We start from the raw sequence: 14,314 nt of genomic DNA on the forward strand, positions 1-14,314 counted from the left end.
TTTTAAGAAACTCTACACAAAGGCACTGTTTCAGAGGTGTTTTGAGGTGACCTCTGAAACTAATTTAACCCTCAGGGAGTTCTGGAAGGAACATTTTAATATCCTCACTTGCCTGAGACACATAGACAAGGCATGGGGGGGAAGTGTCTCCAGGACCATGTAATCAGCCTGGAAGAAAATGTGACCTGAGTCTGTTGCTGCAAGAGACTTTGAGGGCTTTGAGGATGAACCTGTGTCTGTTGTGGAGGACAGTGTGCCTCCAGGCATGTCCATGACCTTGGAGGTGGATGAGGATAATGTGGAGGCCCCCAGCACTGAGCTGAGCACCGAGGAACTCCCAGACGTGCAGATGGAGCAGCAGCAGGCAGCAGCTGAGGGGCTCTCTTCACAGGAGGAGGAGGGAAGGGAAGATATTCAAGGAAATGCTTGGGAAATAGGGAGAAATGAAAATTTTTATTGAAAAGTAGCACCCTGACAAAGTAGCAGCAAACGGTGCAATAAACAATCTCTAGTGGAACAAAGAGACAAACAGAAAGAACCCCAGAGGAACAGCTACCTGACGTTTTTATGGAGCAGACTCCCTTTCCGAACAGCATCCCTCTGTCCCTTGCTCCCTCCCCTCCACAGCCAGTCATCAAAGCTCTCAGCATTAAAGGTAAGCTCTAGTATGTACATAAATTTTCATTTTTCACTGTACATTTCATTTCCTTTTTGTTAAATTTTCATTCACATTTCATGTCCTTTCCATTTTCAAAGGGTTTATTTATAACAGCACATCAGACAAGTATGTATATAAGAAACCTTAAAACAGCCCTGGCTACTATAGCTCAATGGATTGAGTGTGGGCCTGCAGATCAACGGGTCACTGGTTCAATTCTCAGTCGGGGCACATGCCTGGGTTGTGGTCCAGGTCCCCAGTAGGAGGAACATGAGAAGCAACCACACATTGATGTTTCTCTCCTTCTCTCTCTCCCTCCTTTCCCCTCTCTCTAAAAATAAATGAATATTTTTAGAAAAAGAAAGCTTAAAACAGGGAATCATTTGGGGGTCTGGAATGGATTAATTCAATGCACATTATTTCTAATTGGAAAAAATGATTCAGTTTTCAAACAAATCGCTTCTCAAATAGCCTTCCGGAACAAATTAAGTTCAAGAACTGAGATTCCATTGTACTCACTTTCTTGCCAGATATTAAGCTACAAGAGTCACTGAAAGGTATAAGGAAATTCAAAGGAGTAAAAAGGCTTGGGAAAGAAATCACACTGTGGAGGAAGGAGGCAGGAAAGAGAAGGGGAGGGCACAAATATTGCTGCCAAGTTATCAGTTACTTCTTATGTTCTTAAGAATGCTTCATGTCTTTGTTTGGCCAGTTTTACCTCCCAGATTCTCGTAAAGCATATGGTGCAACCTGTTACCTAATGAGACCAGCGTCACTTAGCTCCTCTTTCCTTCTAAGGGAAACACTGACCTGGGATTAAAGTGCAAACCACCAAGCCATACACAGTGGCCTGAGCCATCCCAAGAAGTCTGGAGCCTCTGACTGGGGACCTTCCACAGCCTCTTCAAGCGACTTACAGCAGCACCAACAGTCACGATGAAAGTTCTCATCTCTTCTCTCCTTCTGTTGTTGCTGCTAATGCTGATGTCCATCGTCTCTAGCAACCCAAGTCCAGGTAAATGAGATTAATTTTTTTAAAGATTTTATTTATTTACTTTTAGAGAGAGGGGAAGAGAGGGAGAAAGAGAGGGAGAGAAACATCAATGTGTGAGAGATACATTGATTGGTTGCCTCTCTCATGCCCCCAACTGGGGACCTGGCCGGCAACCCAGGCAAGTGCTCTGACTGGGAATCGAACTGTGACCTTTCAGTTCGTAGGCCGGCACTCAATCCACTGAGCCACACCAGCCAGGGAAGATTACTTTTCTATAAAAGGGGGAAACAAGACTGGGGGTGGATGGAGAATGTGGCAAAACAGAAAAGAAAATGTGGCTCAAAAAAACATATTAAAATGTAGCTCCTTTTTGCTACAGGTATTTGGGGTAAGTTAACCTATCTCATGCCCATTTCCTCGTTTGCAAAAGGGAGAAAACTGTACCAACATCTAAAGAGTGTTGTGAGAGTCAAATGAGACAATGTATATGAAAATCTAGGGGGAAACTTTCTGAAATAGTAGCTGACAAAAAAAAAATGGGCTCACTTGCTCCCTTCTCCCCCAATCCCTTTTCCAGAAGAGTAATGCATTTCCCCGTGGCCAACTTTGATGGCAGTGGTATAAAAGTGTTGAGGGCAATTGTACATTTGCAGAAAATAAGGAAGTCCTTGTTTATATTCTTTTCTTTTAATCCTCCCCCAAGGACATGTTGATTGATTTTAGAGAGAGAGAAAGGAAGGGTGAGAGAGAGAGAGAGAGACATCAATATGAGAGAGAATCATCGATTGGTTGCCTCCCATACATGCCCCCACCAGGGACTGAACTCACAACCTTTTGGCCTATGCAACGACACTCCAACCAACTGAGCCACCCAGCCAGGGCTGTTTATATTCTTTATAGTGTACCTGACATCCCACCAGCAATTTTAATGCTATTTAATGGCAAAGTAGTAAACTAGAAAAATCATACCACCAGATAGTATCCATAGTTGAAGCATTAGCCATACCAAGCCCTGTTTTAACAGCTCACCTTTTGGGAAGCAGACCCTTGGTCAGGGTTTTTGAATCAGCTCCAGTGGCCTAACCCTTAGCGGAACAAACATGCTGAGGAGAGTTCATCCCCATCTTCGTTTCTGCTTGAGAGAACCATCTCCCCAAGGGCTGCTTTGAGGTGAAACAGCTTTGTTACATAGTCAGCATGAACTCAGTCCAAAATCAGGAGTGCACCGTACTCCACCCCAATTTCAAACTTCTCCCTTGTAAAAAGGGCTTTCTGGAGACTGCTGGGCCCCATAGCCGAGCCCACCATTCTGAAAGAGGATTTTCCATCACTAAGACAGACACCAAGGCTAGAGTCCTCAGCCTAGAGTCAAAGCTCTAGCCACAACCTGCTTTTCCAGTCCACTGCCCTCTACTCACTCACAAATGTTCTAAGCTCCACCTAAACTGGGTGGGAAAAGGTCTTATGTTTCCCACCAGCTCAGCTCTGCTCAAACACCCAGCTCCAAAACCACCTCCTTTCCACGCCTCCCGCAATTCCTCCTATGACTTGAGGTGAGCTCCACCTCCTGGGAACATGCTTATCCCTAGTGGACTCCCTCTTTTGCACTTATCACATTGTGCCTTACGCGGAGGGTGTTGGTCTGCCTCTTCTACCTCCACCCCCGCCCTTCTAGACTGCAACCTCTTTGATGGCACAATCTGCACAATCTGGTGTATTATTTCCATATCCCTCACACTGTCCAGCACAGTACTCAGTAAATATTTGCTAAGTGAAAGAAAAATCCTCAAGTGTGCTTGACGACTCTACACTGAGGTTTGATAGCAGCTCTGTTAACATGTGGGGCTGGATGATTCTCTGTTTGTAGGGGTTATTCTGTGCATTGTAAGATGTTTAGCAGTATCCCTGTGGCCTCTACCCACAAGATGCCAGTAGCAGCCTCCCCCACCCCTTAAGGTAGCCAAAAATATCTCCAGACATTGCCAAATGGCCCCTGAAGGGGGAAACCACTCCCCAGTTGAGAGCCACCCACTGCTCCATGCGAAGAGCTCTCAAACCTGCTCCACACTTAGATTTACCTGTACCTTCAGCCTTGAAGCCGGGGAGTCTAGATCCAACTGTGGCTCTCCCACTCACTTTGCAACCCCGGACAAGTCGCTTCACTTTTTTGAACTTCAGTTTTATCATATTTAAATGAATAAAATGCCAGTGAGAAAATACATTTTTTGTGAAGATTAAGTGATCTGTAGTGTGTACCTAGTAAGAGGTGAAGAAATGGACTGAATAAAATTTCTAAAGTAGCTCCTAAGGCACAAGGGCTATGAATCAGGAAAGCTCACGGTGCCGCCAGGTCACGCTATTACAAACCACATCAGCTGGCTGGAGGCCAGATTCAAGGCTTGTTTCCCAGCCAAGCACAGTATTGCAACACCAGGTTAAGTCTGGCTAGAGGAAACGATGCCCTACCATCACCGCAAAACATCCTCAAAGTAAAACTTCTTACTTTGCCTCTTAAAATAACCACATATATGCACAATACGCTTTACACGGGAGAAAGGAGGAAAAGATAAGTGAGAATATAGAGAATTCAGGAAATAAGTTACTTATAATAATAGTCTACTCATTACTTATAATACTACTTATTAATTATAAAATTACTTACAACAGCGGGGGACACGCGTTAAGCAATCCCGTTGGCAGGCACCTTTCTGAGCACTTCACACCTATTATCTCATTGTGTCCTCACAAAAACCTAATGTACTTTTTTAACCTTTAACTTTTCACTTTTCAGACTTTCAAAAATGTAAAAATAATCAGAGTTCCACCCTGGCCGGGTGGCTCAGTTGGCTGGAACTTCATCCCATACACCAAAAGGTTGCAGGTTTGATTCCCAGGCAAGGTACATATGGAAGGCAACGGATTGACGTTTCTCTTTCCCTCTCTCTCCCTCTCTTTCCCTCACTCTCTCTCTCTATCTATTCAAATAAATAAAAAAATATATCCTCAGGTAAGGATTTTTTTTAAGTTTTTAAAAATAATAATCAGAATTCCAGTATGTCCTTCACCCAGTTTTTTTTCACAAATAACACCTTACATAACCATACTATGATGACACAATGCTATTAACTAATGTACAAATATTCAAATTTTTCTAATCATATCATTAGTGTCCTTTTCCTAGTCCGGAATCCACTCTAGGAACCTACAGTATTTGAATAAAGTTATCATGTCTCCGTGGTCTCCTCCAATCTAGAGTATTTTCTCAGCTTTCCTTATCTTTCTTGACCTCAACACTTTTGAAGACTAGTCAGGTACTTTGAAGAACTTCCCTTAATTTGAGTTTGTTTGACGTTGCCTCATAATTAAGTTCAGATTTTGCATTTTGGGCAAGAACACCATAAAAGCGATGCGGGCCTTCTCAGTACACCACGTCAGAAGGCCCGTGATACAGTGCCCCCCCTTGCTGCCCATGCTGACTTTGAACAGTTCATTAAGGTGGTGTCCGCCGGATTTCTCTACTGAGAGGTTACTATTTTTCCCATTGTAATTCATAAGTATCTTGTGAAGGGTACTGTGAGACTATGCAAATAGCCTGTTTCTTCCCATACTTTTGCCCATTAATTTTTTAAATCCATTGATAATTCCTGTCTACAATAGGTATTTCTATGGCATTAGTCAAATGGTGGTTTTCTATTTCCATCATTCCTTCTATGCTTATTAATTAAAATTCTACCATAAGAAAGAACTGTTCTGCCCTGGCTGGTGTTGCTCAGTGGGTTGAGCGCCAGCCTGTGAATGGAAAGGTCACCTGTTCAATTCCCAGTCAGGGCACATGCCTGAGTTGGGGGCCAGGTCCCCAGTAGGCGGCATGTAAGAGGCACCCAATCGATGTTCACATTGATGTTTCTCTCTCTCTCTTTCTCCCTCCCTCTCCTCTCTCTAAAAATAAATAAAATCTTTAAAAAAATAAAATAAAGAACTGTTCCTTCTCTTCCATTTATTCAATTATTTATTAATAAAAGACTCATGAATATTTATGGATTATAATCCATTACTATCATTCTTTATTATGCTGTTCATATTGTCCCAAAACTGGCCATTGCGAGCTCCTATAAGTTAGTTTCTATGCCTTTTTTTTTTTTTTAGAGAGGAGGAGAGGGAGGGAGAGAGGGAGAGAAACATCAATGTGTGGTTGCCTCTCGTGCGCTCCCTAATGGCGCAGAACCTGGGCATGACCTGGCCTGCAACCCAGGCATGTTCTCTGACTGGGAATCAAACCAGTAACCCTTTGGTTCGCAGGCTGGTGGGCACTCAATCCAATTAGCCACACCAGCCAGGGCTACTTTCTATGTCTTTTTCACATTTTGTTAGCAGTTCTGACACCACAAGATATTTCAGGCTTATTTTGTACTTTCCAGCCCCAGGTTGGGAACCAGCCATTTCTTGGAGGAGCCCTGGTTTCTTTTACAGGAGAATAGTATTAGGTAGTTATTGCCCTTCGGTTCTAGGTGCTTGTTCTTCTAGGCCCTCTAGTGGACAAAGCTAGGAAATAGATATATGGATACAAACACATGCATTACTAGTCCCATTCTATGTGTTAGGTAAATGAGGCACAGAAAAGTTAAGGAACTTGTCCAAAATCATAAAGTTAATATGTGGTGGAATTGGGAAAATGAAATAATGACAGAACTACCACAAATCCTAACAAGGGGAAGTTACTTTTTGACACATATAAGTCAGCAAAATCCAACAAGCCTAACATTCCAGCATAGACACTCTCTTTGGGAAATAACTAGAAGTCAGCAATTATAACTACGGTAAAAACCATCACGTACTGAACACCTGCTTGGACGCTGGGCACCCACAGTATCTCATTTAGTGCTCACAACTCTGCAAGGCAGAGACTCCTGTACTCGTGTTACAGATCAGAGAACCAACAATTAAAGAAGCTAAGTGACTTATCTAAGACTACACAGTCAAGTGGCAGGACAAGCAGTTAATCCCAGTTCCATCTGGATATAAAGTCGGTGCTTATTCCACTGTGTCAGTATCTTCCAAAACTGATTTTAGGTGGAACATAAAGTAGCTTTTACTTTAATAGTTATATGTTCATTTTAATGCATGTTAGGAAAAAATCCAAGCATGTAATCAAACCCATAATTCACAAATAATATTGTATAGGATAAGGCTATTTTAAGTAAATTACATTTAAAGAAAAAATATGAAGTAAACAATAGTAGAGGTGGGACACGCAATAGCAAAAATCACAATGGCGGTGCCTCACTGCAGCTCCAGTCACACCGAAATAGCAGAGTCATGCAGAGCTGCAGAAAGTACAACTCCTGGACCCGAGTTTTAGTTCTAGATATGTCTCTATTACCTTTATGAACTCGGCCTTTTCATTTGCTCTCTCTGGGCCTCAGTTTCCTCGTCTGAAAAATAAGAGATAGTGATTCAGTTAATTAGTGCAACCACTTTTTTAAAGATTTTATTTATTTATTTTTAGAGAGAGGAGAAGGGAAGGAGGAAGAGAGGGAGAGAAATATCAACATGTGGTTGCCTCTCACGTGCCCCCCACTGGGGACCTGGCCCACAACCCAGGCCTGTGCCCTGACTGGGAATCTAACCGGCGACCTTTTGGTTCGCAGCCCATGCTCGATCCACTGAGCTACACCAGCCAGGAGTGCAACCATTTTAAAAGCAATTTCGTAATGACATCAAGAAACACAGAACTGTTCTTAACTTTTGACCCAAAAATTCCATTTTAGGAAATTTGGCCCAAGGCAATAATACAAAATTTGGAAAACAGTTACAAGCACACAGAAATTTATCAATATGGAAAAATAAAGCATTCAGCTCTGGGAGAACAGTTAAATAGGTTGGGGCACATATACTTGTTGGGAGTGTTGTGCCATCATTAAAAATGAAGAGGACACTGCAACATGCTTACGAAGTAAACAAAAAGAAATTTGTTCACATACTATGGTTATCACTATATAAAGAAAATCACATGCAGAAACATGCCAAATACCAACAGTTGGTAAAAATAAAGATTTCCTCATTTGTACTTTCCAATTCCTCTGGCTCTAATATTCTGGGGCTTTTCCCTGGAAGTGGGTGAAGTCAGGTGAGAATAAAATATTAGAAAAGTTTGGATGGCAGGGGCTATGCCTGTTTAAATTACTGTAACAGCACTCAAAACAGCACATGAAAACATTTAGAAACCAGAACTGGAGGAAATGAGGCAATGCCTTCCATCTGTGTGGGAGAAAGGGCACAGGCCTGGGAAACAGGAGACCTGCCCTGAACCAGATGATCTCCAAGGCCCTCTCCGTACAACTCGTCTGTCCACCTATTGGACAAGTATTTACCGAGCGCCCAACATGGGTCAGGAACCACGCAGCCAAATGACTACTGGTTTGGAGACTAGAAGGGAAAAAGATTTTTAGTGTGCTAGGGCTGCCATACCAAAGTATCACAGACTGGGTGACTTAACCAGCAGAAATTTACTTTCTCACCGTTCTAGAAGCAAGAAGTCCAAGATCAAGGTGTTGACAAGTTGGGTTTCTTCTGAGGCCTGTCTCCTAGGCTTGCAGATGGACCCCTTTCTGGTCATTTCTCTGCGCACATACATCCCCGGTGTTTCTTTGTGTGTTCAAATGTCTTCCTCTACAAGGACTCCAGGCAGACTGGACGAGCGCCAACCGTAACAGCTTCAGTTTCACTCAGTCACCCCTCGAATGGCCCTATCTCCAAACACGGTCATTCTAAGGTACTGAGGGTTAGGATCTTAACGTGAATTTTGGGAAGGACATGATTCAGTCCACAACAGATTTCAAACAACAAGCTACAATTGTGTAACAGTGGGGCTGCATTCAAATATGATGGGGGTTCATGGAAGGCATAATTAATCCTGACAGGAATATCAGAAACTACTATACACGGGATGCATCATCTGGGCCTAGTTCTGGTTCCAGAACCTCAAGTCTATGTATAAACCATCATCCTTGATTGTCACAAAAATATCTTAGGTATCACGAAATGGGAATAAGACAGCATCAGGTGATAAGGCATACCTAAAGAGAGGCCAAAAAAGGAATGGCTTTTGTTCCAGAGGGGCAAAGGTAAATACCATCCTTTTATTGTGTTGAACTGGGATTAGGAATTCAAATACAGCAAACTTGGAGGTCAGTGAAGATCCTGATGGGCTTATGCAGATGGTGCTCCTTGCTCTCATTCCTGAAGTTATGAGGATTTAATGTGTGTGTTGCGGGGGAAGGTCTTTATTAAGTCCCATCTTCCGCCCTCTCTTCCGTCCAGAAGCCATTCTTTCTCCACCTACCTCCAGCTAAACTTTTCTCTAGGCTGGATTTTCCACCTCAATTCCTTATCTATTTAAGATACTCCTCTCTTGCCCTGGCTGGTGTGCCCTGGCTGGTGTGCCCTGGCTGGTGTGGCTCAGTGGATTGAGTGCCGGCCTGCGAACCAGAGGGAGCGCCAGTTCAATCCCAGTCAGGGCACATGCCTGAGTTGCAGGCCAGGTCCCCATTGCGGGGGTGCACGAGAGGCTGCCTCACATTGGTGTTTCTCTTCCTTTCTCCCTCCCTTCCCCTCTCTCTATAAATAAGTCTTTTGAGTACTTGAGGTAAAATACTCCTAGATCCCTGAGTAAAAAAGGGAGAGAAATGGAACTGTGCTGCAATATGCTGAACTAGGTAGCACAATGCTGGGCACCATTTCTGTTGGCCCCTTCCCTTTCCAGTGCCTGGAAGTGACATGTTTCCTTCCAACAGGGGTCGCCAGAGGCCAGAGGGACCAACGCCAGGCTTCTGGGAGGTGGATCCAGGAAGGGGGCCAAGAATGTGAGTGCAAAGGTCAGTAACTCAGTATCAACAACAGCAATGCACCACTGATACCCCACCTCTCTCCCTTGAGTCCCTGAGACCAGTGCAGAAGTTATCGGAGCTGACTCACCCATTCCCTCCCCACCAGTCCAGCATGTGCACCACCAACACCAGCTTTCTTCCTGAGTCTCCTCTGAGGGCTGGACTCCTCCAGGGAAGAAAGAGCTGGCTAAATCTCTGCCTGCCTCTTCCCTCTTACTTTCTCCCTAAGAACCCAGGGTTGCCTTCCAAAACCTTCCTGGGTCTTACTCTCAACCTTATTTTACTCACAAATAAGACTGAATCAGACAGGCAAAATGGCTTGCCCCAGATAAAGCAGCTACTAGAAGGATGACATACACCTAGGTCTTATTTCTCATTTTCTGGTCTCCCTAATGATATCCTGCTGCCCTCTCCACACCTGCCACCAAATTCTTGCCAACACAGGTGGAGAGAAACTGCTCAGAAGTATATAGATATAACTGGATATCTCCACTGGTCCATGTTGACCCATTTCACCATCCCATTGCAGAATAAAAAAGCAAAGATCCTGCTTCCAACTCTCAGACATGACCCTCCCATCTAAGCAGCAACCCTGTTATTTCAGACTGGTTCCTGAGAGCTGCTAAGAGAAAACTCATGGCAGTGCCCAGGCTGCCAAAAAAGCAGTGTCCCTGTGATCATCTCAAGGCCAATGTGAAGAAAACCAGTAAGTTTCAAAAGAATGACCTTCCTTCTTTTGAAGGAAGTCACTTGGTGCGACCAACTAGGGATAAAGCAGGGGTTGGGAGAGACGACAGAGGTGAAATGAAGACCAGGATAAACCTCTGAGTCCTTTGTACTCATGTCGATTTGTGGGGAAACAGGAAGAGGAGGAAAAGCAGGATACAATTCTCCTAGAACTACAATGGTTTCACCAAAGTCACTTTAGAATTCCGTTGTGGAGGGAGATGGGGCTGTTGGGGACCTGGACATTTACCTCTGAAAATGACACATGTCAATGTCAAACAGAACTTTTTTTTTTTGAAGATCAGATACAACTTATTGTATTTTTTCCCATTACCATTTGTCCCCCTTACAAACAGAATTTGAGGCTTCCACAGTGTAGCAGGTTTTTTCAATTGATTGATTGATTTTTAGAGAGAGAGGAAGGGAGAGAGAGAGAAACACCGATTTGTTGTTCCTCTTATTTATGCACTCATTGGTTGATTCTTGTATGTGCCCTGACCAGGGATGGAACTGCAACCTTGGCATATCGGGGCAATGCTCTAAGTGACTGAGCCACCCAGCTAGGGCACAGTCTAGCAGTTTTTAAATGTCATATAAGATTAAGTTGGTAAGCCCTGACTGGTGTGACTCCATGGGTTGGGCATTGTCCCACAAAGCAAAAGGCTGCCAGTTAGATTCTGGGTTAGGGCACATACCTGGATTGCAGGCCTAGTCCTTGGTCGGGGCTGTGTGAGAGGCAACCAATTGATGTTTCTCTCGTACATCAGTGTTTCTCTCCCTCTCTTTCTCCTCAGCACCTTCCCCTCTCTCTAAATAAATAAAAATTTTTAAAAAGCACATTGGTAAATGTTAAGCTGATTGATATTATCATATTATCAAGAATGGAATAAATCGGGCCCTGGCCAGATAGCTCAGCTGGTTAGAGCATCATCTTGATATACCAAGGTTGCAGGTTCAATCCCAAATCAGGGCACATAGAAGAAGCAACCAATGAATACATAAATAAGTGGAACAACAAACTGATGTTTCTCTCTCTCTCTAAAATTAATCAATAAAAAATGGGATAAATCAGGATCCTTATCACTGTTGATAAAGTAAAATATATGGTACTACTTATCAAAAATTTAAATGTGTATTCCTATTAACCCAGTAATCTCACTTCATGGTATCTCTAGTATAGAATACTTGCATGGATACTCAAAGATATATATGTATAAGAATGTAAATTACAGCAGTATTTGTATTAACAAATAAATAGAAATTTTAAATGTTTATCAGCCCTGGCTAGTGTGGCCAGTTGGTAGGAGCATGTCCCATAGACTGAAAGGTTGCAGGAAGGCAACCAACCAATGTTTCTCTCTCACGCCGATGCTCCTCTCTCTCTCACACTCTCTCTCTCAAAGCAATGAAAAAACATCCTTGGGTGAGAATTCTTTTTAAATGTTCATCAAAAGCAAATTGGGGAATTCTGCAGTTGTCAAAAAGAGTGAGGTAAATCATTATGTGCTGTCAGAAAGATATCCACAATATGTTAAGTGAAAAAAGATGCAGAGACCCCCTACTTCGCACTCTTCACGAAAATAAATTTCAAGTGGATTAAAGATCTAAATTTGAGAGACAAATTTATAAAGGAAAACAGGAGAATATATGTATGACTTTGGAGTAGGAAAGGATTTCTTAAATAAGATACAAAAAGTGTAAGCCATAAATGAAAAGATTTAATAAACCTGACTTCATTAAAATTAAGAAATGTTGGTCCTCAAAAGAATCAAATGACTAAAAGTAGGAGATGGTGCATATAATCAGTGAAGGATTAATATTCAGAATATATAAAGAATTCCTGCCTTTGCCAGGTGGCTCAGTTGGTTGGAGCATGGCCCCATACACCAAAAGGTTGCAGGTTTGATTCCCAGTCAGGGCACATACCTAAGTTGCAGGTTCAATCCCCAGTCAGGGTGCATTTGGGAGGCAACTGATCTCTCTCTCTCTCTCCTTCCACCTCCCTCTCCCTTCTTCTCTCTTTCAAATCAATGAACAAATCCTTGGATGAGAATTTGAAAAAAAGAAGATCTTTAAAAAAAAAAAGAATTCCTACAGATCAATCAAAGGAAGGCAGGCAACACAACAAATAGGCAAAAGACTCAAATCAGCTATTTGGAGACAAGGAAATCCAAATAGCTAGTAGACATATGAAATGGCACTCATGTACCACTAATTGGGAAAATGGGAGCTAAAACCAAACAGATATCACTATAAGGCATCATACTGACAAAAAATTTAAAGTCTGATGATATCACGTGTTGGCAAAGAGTAGGGAACAAATAAACTCATATCCTGCTAATGGGAGTGTAAATTGGCAAATCATTTTGAAAAAGTGCTGGCAGTATCTACTAAAGTTTAAGCTCTGTCAGGACTCATAAGAAATGCAGGCTGATATACACCAGGAGACATGTACAAGAATTTCATAGCAGCATTGCTTATAACTACCCCAAACTGAAAATTAACCAATAAATAGTGGTATGTTCAAATATTATAGATCGGTGAGAATAAACAAACACATAACAATGTAAATGAATCTTACAAACATAACATTGGGTAAAAATAACCAAGGCACAAGAAAATAGCTACCACACGACTTCATATAAAGTTTAAAAACAGGCAAAATTAGCCCTGCCCAGTGTGGCTCAGTTGGTTGGAGTGTCATCCAGTAACCAAAAGGTCATGGGTTTGATTCCCAGTCAGGGCACATACCTGGGCTTCAGGTTCAACCTCCAGTCCAGGTCCTGGCACATAAGATCCCCAAGTTTGGGTGCCTTCAGGGCAGCCAATTGATTGTTCTCTCTTGCGTCAATGTTTCTCTCCCTCCCTTTCTCTCTCCTTTCTTCTCTCTCTAAAAAACAATGAAAAAAATGTCCTCGGATGAGGATAAAAAAGTGTAAAAGAAATAGGCAAAATTAAACTAAATTATTTAGGAATAGGTAAGTGGCAAAACAATAAAGAAAAAAAGTAAATGCTTACTGTCAAAGCCAGGGGGCGCGGGAGGATAGTGATCAGAAAAGGAGGGAGTTGCTGACAATATTCTATTTCTAGGTCTGGGTAGTAGGTTCACAAGCACCTGCTCTATAACTATTTATTGAACTGCACATAGAAGTTTTTATGGACTTCTATAGATGCATATAATATTTTGCAATAATAAAAGATTTGTTAAAGGTGCAGAGCAAAAAAATTCATGTATAGTATAATTTTAATTTTTAAAGCAAACTTAATAGTTTATATACAAAAAGATATGGAAGACTATATAGTAAACTATTAACAGTAGTTTCTTCTGAGGAATGGGGAGTGGAGTTTGAGGGGTTTGCCCTTTTATATTTTTTACTGGATATATTTTTTAATTTTAAGTTTTTCCACTGGACAAATCTAACTTTTATAATTTTGAAAGTTCTCATAAAAATTAAATTAAAAAATGTTTAACACTAGTCTTTCCCCTTTATTTTCACCGTAGGACACCGAAGGCACCACCGGAAGTCAAACAAGCACTTCAGAGCCTGCCAGGAATTTATCAAACGTTGCCAGCTAGCAAGCTTTGCTCTGCCTCTATAGGAGCTCCGAGAGCCTCTCCCAGTGAAACATTCTCAGTCCAGAAGGGGTCAGCACACCTAGACAATGTCCTCCAGCTCCTTCTCCCTGCCCCCACTTCCTAAATCATTCCAGTGATCTCAAAAAGCAAGTTTCCCAAGATTATTTTGATGATCGTTCCCTCTCGTGCTTTCCCCTGTAAGTCTTTTCCTATGCCCTCTCATTCCCCAGGCTTCATTTAAGCTTAATTATCTGAAAGAAACCAGGAAACCCCAGCTTCCTAGCTGGTTCCACCTGACCTTAAGTACAACCAGGCAAGTAGCAAAAAGAAGTCAGTAAATATTACTAAATGTAACAGGTCAAAATAATTTCTTTCAAATGGAGTCTGGCAACTCACATTCAAGTCAGATGACCCACTCTACCCTGTTCACTCCAAACTCAGCCCAGATTCTACATCTACACATACTTCTTCCC

At 42.2% G+C, this 14,314-nt stretch overlaps 1 protein-coding gene across 1 annotated transcript; it reads left to right on the forward strand.

Moving 5' to 3' along the window:
- Positions 1 to 1,368: 1,368 nt before the first annotated feature.
- CXCL17 (C-X-C motif chemokine ligand 17) lies at positions 1,369 to 13,974 on the forward strand. The gene is made up of 4 exons (XM_024577629.4): positions 1,369 to 1,673; positions 9,446 to 9,526; positions 10,143 to 10,244; positions 13,767 to 13,974. The coding sequence occupies exons 1-4, from the start codon at positions 1,595 to 1,597 to the stop codon at positions 13,862 to 13,864; spliced, it is 360 nt and encodes a 119-aa protein (XP_024433397.1). The 5' UTR covers positions 1,369 to 1,594; the 3' UTR covers positions 13,865 to 13,974.
- The last annotated feature ends 340 nt before the right edge of the window (positions 13,975 to 14,314 follow it).

Source organism: Desmodus rotundus, chromosome 12 (assembly GCF_022682495.2).
Source record: "Desmodus rotundus isolate HL8 chromosome 12, HLdesRot8A.1, whole genome shotgun sequence".
Classification (NCBI taxonomy): domain Eukaryota; kingdom Metazoa; phylum Chordata; class Mammalia; order Chiroptera; family Phyllostomidae; genus Desmodus; species Desmodus rotundus.